The sequence below is a fragment of the Volvox carteri genome (genome assembly GCF_000143455.1).
Source record: "Volvox carteri f. nagariensis unplaced genomic scaffold VOLCAscaffold_18, whole genome shotgun sequence".
NCBI classification, from domain to species: Eukaryota; Viridiplantae; Chlorophyta; class Chlorophyceae; order Chlamydomonadales; family Volvocaceae; genus Volvox; species Volvox carteri.
The window spans coordinates 497,788-503,463 of record NW_003307561.1 but is presented as its reverse complement, the minus strand read 5'-3'; the positions used below and the strand labels follow the sequence as shown (position 1 = coordinate 503,463).

Sequence of the window (5,676 nt, the reverse complement as noted above, 5' to 3'; positions counted from 1 at the left end):
ACCTTACACGCTATGGCACACGGCTGTCGAATCCACAACTTTAAACTTAAAACAACAGTTGGTACAAATATTCTCATACGTATAAATTCTCATTCAACGTTTTTAAAGATCCGGTTGGGCGCCTCCACGCCAACGCCTGCTCCATCTCATCGCACCGAAGCCAGCAGAGAAATCCTACAACGCGACGGTGACGTCAAGCTCCATATTCTTCGCCACAACACATTTAGCTGTCCCTTAATTTCACCATCAACATCATCAACATCAACATCAACATGAGCATCACCACCACCATCACCATCGCAAAGTCCTTCACTAGACAACCACAGTTGCACCGGCCACAAACAAGCCCATCCCTCCCACGCTCATGCGCTCCCCGCCTGCTCCTTTATCTCCCTGACCTCCTTGATGAGCTGGGGCACAGCTGTGAACAGGTCCTGCACCAGGCCGTAGTCCGCCACAGACAAGATGGGCGCCTCGGGGTCGTTGTTGATGGCCACGATGGTGCGGGAGTCCTGGCGGGACAGGGACAGGGACAGGGGGCCGCACGGCGGTCAGGGAGCCGGGAGGGGCGGACGACGGGAGGGCCAGGGGCCGGGAAGTCGGGGCCGGGGACGGCAGGACACACACACACACACACACAGAGCCTTGACTCGTGAGAGCGTGAGCGCGTGCGACGCCTCCCATCCCCCGGGGGAGAGGAGAGCGGAGCTAGCGGACCTGCGGCTCTCGGCTGCTTTGGAGGGGGCAGAGGCCCCTCACGCCCCTCTCCCGTCCGTGGGAAAGAGCTTAGGCGGTCTTTCCGTTGGGGCTGGGCAGCAACCCCCCTGGCACTGGTGTCAGGCCCAATCACATGATCGTAACCTTCACATACACACACATCACATCACGTTTACCGAGCAGTCCAAAGCATTGCCAGCCATCGGATCATCGGATGATGGGAAGGCGGCAAGGCGAAAGGGAGAAAGCTGGCGGCAGTAGCTGCGCATGATGCCCTGACGGCTGACGTGCTGCACGACCATATCTAGGAGACGAAACGCCAAACTTTCCAAAACCCCAAACCCGTCCCTCCATTCCTCCCCCCCCATGTGCTACCTGGGCCCTGCCGCCCCCGAGCCGCACCCGCCCTCCACAGTCCGCAACCCCACCCAGGGGTGCGCATGTCGTCACGAGGCCAAAACCCGCGTCACCCCATTCTTCCCCCTCAACCACCCTCAGCGTCCCCAGGGTCTTCCCAGCTCGCCCCGATCCTGCCGTACCTTCATCCCCGCCAGGTGCTGTATGGCACCCGAGATGCCCACGCCGATGTACAGATCGGGAGCCACCACCTTGCCGGTCTGGCCCACCTGCGGCAGGACAGGGAGGGCGGGGGCGGTGGCGGGGGAAGGATGTGGCAGATGTGAGACCTTCGCAGCCTAGCTCATTTCTGGCTTTCGTCGGTGCTGCTATTTCTGTGCTGCTATTTCCAATAATCCGGAGCTCCTCTCCCCTCCTATCCATGTGGCAGTTGCCAGGGCCCCGGAGTTGCGAAGTGGCTCTCGGGGGGGGGGCTATTGGCGGCCCCCGGCCCGGGGCCGGGGGGAAGGGCCTCCGCAGCGAACCAGGGTGCTTGTTTAGCACCAGGCACGGGTAAATCCGGGGAAGCCCAACTCCCCACTGGTCCCCGTTTGCGTCACGCAGTCTCCCTTGCTGCTCCCCAGCAGCCCTACTTACTACTTTCCTTAGTTCCTGCCGGACCGCCCGGCTGCCTTGCCTCACCTCCCTCCACCATTTTACCTCCTCCCCAACGCACCTCCTCCTAAAACCTCTTGAAACCCTAAAACCCACCTCCTCCTCCCTCCCCCCCAAATACCTGAAGGTCATTCGGTACAAAACCCGCATCCACTGCAGCCCGGGAGGCCCCCACTGCACCCCCCAACTGGTCAGCCAGCTCCTCAAGCATGGCAAAGTTCTCGGCGCTCTTCAGCGCGCGGCCGCCGCACACAACCACCCTGAATAGCGCCAGCAACCGCAGCAGCAGCAGGCGCAATAAGCGCACGCCCAGGCAGGCAGGGGGAGAGGAGCAGTGTGGAGGAGGACACGGGGAAGAGAAGCGGGTGGGGGAAAGGGGCTCAAGGGGAGGAATGGAGCATAAAGGAGCATAAAAACCTAAAACCCTAAGCTATAGGTACAGGAAGAAGTCGGTGTCGGCAGCAAAGCGAAACAGCGCGGGAAAGCGAGTCCGCTCGAGCAAACGGTGAGAGTGTACTGCACACCATGGCCCCACCTGTGCTTCCTCCCCTCCGAAAGCTGAACCCCCAAGCGGTATGGGTCGTGGTAATAGTAGCAGCAACACCACACTTCACCATGCCACCCGCGGCATCCCACCCGCGACCCACGGGTCTGTCCGCTGCTGCTTTCCTCCTCCGACGTGGCCTTCCATCCGTTGCCCTCTCAATGACACTGTCCCGCTCGCCCTCTACCGCCCTTACCCTTTCCCCCCCTTTTTCCCCCGCTCGCGTAACCCCCTCCATCCGCCTTTGTTCCTTGTTAATGCTACTTTCCCCCTCTTCCCCCCCCCCGGCCCCGGAAACCCACTTTGCGGAGCCCAGCTCGGGTCGGCCGCTGCTCCGAACGTCCTGGCCTTCCCACCGAGCCGAAACCACGTCTCCCAGCTCATGTAGCAGCTCCGGAGCCACGGGCTCCACCGGCGCCGGAGAGGCGCCCGCCGGGGGTGAGGAGGCTGCTGCCGCGGCACCAGCTGCAAACGCCGTGGGTCGGACCTGCCACACCGTGGGCCGGAAAGAGGAACACACCGAAACGGGGCTTCAGAGAGCGGGACTCAACTAGGGCTTCACCGGGGCTCATGGACCCAGAGACGCGAGCATGTGGGGACCAAACGGCCACAAGACGAGAGGACAAGAAGGGAGGAGCGAGGGGCAAAAATGAGATGTCATGCGCGAAAAAAGCCTGGGGGCCTGTGTGTGTCTGTATGTATGTGTGTGTGCTTTAATGGTGTATGTCTCCGAGGGTAACGGCGAAGCACAGACGATTGACGAAAAGAAAAATCCGGGGGGAAGGATATGAAATCAGCCGAATTCCGCCCTAGAGATCAGCAGTCCCCCACTTTCACACCCTGTTGGTCGCTTGGCGGCCTTCAGAGTGGTTCGTTAATTATAGTACCCCTTTTCGGGCGGGGGCTCATCCTCCAGGAGGGGACCTGACCCGACCTGCCCTGCCCTGACATGGCGACCATGTGGCCGCCACAGGGGCATCCACCCCCAGGTTGCTCGCCCGTCCTGAGGCGGGCCCGTCCACCCATGCACCCCCCCACCCATGCACCCACACCCCAGCCCCCAACTTACTGAGACGACTCGGACGGCTGGTGGTGGTGTGGAGAACTGGACGGTGGCGAAGGCGTTGCCCGCGTAAATTGGTCTTCGGGGAGGGGCGCAAGCGAGAGGAGGCCGGGAGATCAGCCGTGTGTGTGTGCATGTGTGTGTGCGGCGGTGCACGTTGTCGCACGTTCTGTGCCCATGGCGGCAGATGAGGGAAGGCCAACCCCTCCAGCAGCTGGAAGTTGGGACTGTGGCCCCTGTCACAGCAGCTAGGTTCGACACGGGGGCTGCATCGGCCACCTGTCTTTAGTGGGTTGGGTGATTGGGCGATCGGGTGGTTGGGCAGTTGGGCATGTGTTGGGGGAAATGCCCCGCTTATGAGGGCTAATTATGGGAATGAACTCGGGTTGCAAGGGCGCAACATGCGCACCGTTATGACCGACGGGCCCCCGCTGGCATTAGCTATCTTTCTCTTCGAGGTATGGGAGACTAGGCATGAAGCGCTCCAGCCTGGTTGGGCGATTGGGTGGTTTTGGTTTCGTGGCTTTGGAAACCCGGTTCCCAGGCGATGGTCGCAGCTGATGCCTTGCTACCCTATCCGCCATCCTGTGTGCATTTCCCCTTCCGAAGTATCTCAGCCCTACGGGTAAACCACCATTTGAGCAGCACCGTGCCAGATCCCCTGCCCCAGTGTGACCACTTTCCGTACAGGATCGTACCGTACGAAAGTATTCTCGTCCAGGATTTTGACCACGTCTGTCACTGGCTGTGTGCCCAGCAGGGCGGCGGTTCGCGGCAGCAGGTTGCGACCCTGGGCTGTGGACGCAGCTAGCAGATGACTGGGCTGGTGCCTGCAGGGAGCGTGGTGAGCGGGTTGTGCGTTGGCAGCTGTACCAGAAAGTGGTGAGGAGGACGAGGCAAGGTTGACGGCGCGGCCCGAGGTGTCCCGTAACGCTACGCACCCCTATGACTCCTCTTCCTCTCACCCAGGATAGCTTACTTGGCGGCTATGCGGGATAGCAATTTGCTAAGGGGCTCCGCCACGGGTCGCTCCAGGGAGGGGTCCGACGCCAGCCACACCTGGGGACACGCGCGCGCGCGCGCACAACATACACATAACACATGCGCCACACATGTACGCACGGCCGTTGCGCGCCTTTGGTTTCGCTTAGGCTTGGGAGAGGGGGAAAACGACTAGGTGTAGTCCAGCTCCAACCCGTTTTTTGGCATGCCGCGGAAGCCTTGGGCCGTTTCACCCCGGACATCCTTAGCGTTGCAAGGAAAACACAAAAAGTAGTTTCAGAAAAGCTCTGGTAGGTGACATGGATCCAATGCCAGGTGCCCTTTGAACGGCGAAGTGATTGGGTGTGTGCGGTTTCGGGGGTTGCTGCGGGTGCATACCTTGGTCACGCCAGGGACTGCAGCCACGGAGGCCGCCGTGCTGGCTAGGGCTTCGCCAAAGCCACATACGAGAGCCTCTAAAGGTCCTGGTAGGAACTGTGATGCAGCAGACGCTGCAGCGAGCGTGGCGGGAGCCACCTTGCCTTCGCCATTATGTTCTACAAACAGCAACGTCGATGCCTGCCGGAAAAATATTAGCAGGTTAGTAAGCATAAGCTCGTTATAATTTTGAAGAGGACTGAAGAAACGATAGGCAAAGGTGACGCTGACCTGTCGCGACGACGACGCAATGAAGTGCCAACCGGCTGTGCACCGCTGCTGGCCTTGACGGATAGCTGCCGACAGCATAACTCCACTTACTTAGCAAGCTTTTTACACACGCCGCGCCCACGTCCTCACACGCACTAGCTAGCAGGGAAAAGCAACCGTCGCGAATTCGCCTGAGAAGTCACAGCGCAAATTAAAACGCAACAATCGCAATATCTATCAAAGCTAAGGTAAATACAAAGTATTCTGTGAGGTGGTAAGCGAGCACAAGGGTTATTGACTTACACCTCTTGACTTACACGTGCTGGACGACACCTGTTGCAGCTCCTTCTTCACTCCTAATTGGAATGCTGTTGGCGCCGACAAATGCGTACCGATATTTAGGACATGAATATTAGTTCTCTGCTCACTGAGTCAATATCGTTACAAAGCCGCAAATGGCATAGAATGCCGGCCCATGATGCTCTGCCGCTGGCCAAAGTGCCGGCAGCGGCACCACCGCTGGAGGTCACACCGGCGGCAGCTCGAAGGATAACAGTGTCGCGACAGCCAAAACGGCTTCCTTCACCTGCACCGGCCGCGTCACGCCGTGTGGAGGTGCACGGTACCTGCTCATGCAGCTGGACGGTTCCACGGGCCGTTCTCTCGTCCGAACGTTAGTGGCTAAAGACCACGTTGGAGCTGCTCTGCAGGA

At 60.0% G+C, this 5,676-nt stretch overlaps 1 protein-coding gene across 1 annotated transcript; it reads right to left on the bottom strand.

Moving 5' to 3' along the window:
- Nucleotides 1–362: 362 nt before the first annotated feature.
- Nucleotides 363–5,192, bottom strand: VOLCADRAFT_120852 (uncharacterized protein; the record flags this gene model as incomplete). The annotated part of the gene is made up of 9 exons (XM_002950225.1): nt 4,986–5,192; nt 4,716–4,895; nt 4,315–4,394; nt 4,034–4,165; nt 3,342–3,414; nt 2,575–2,759; nt 1,850–1,988; nt 1,257–1,343; nt 363–512 (listed from the first exon to the last, which is right to left on the bottom strand). Exons 1-9 carry the CDS (start codon nt 5,061–5,063, stop codon nt 363–365), a joined length of 1,104 nt encoding a protein of 367 aa, XP_002950271.1. The 5' UTR covers nt 5,064–5,192.
- Between the last annotated feature and the right edge of the window lie 484 nt (nt 5,193–5,676).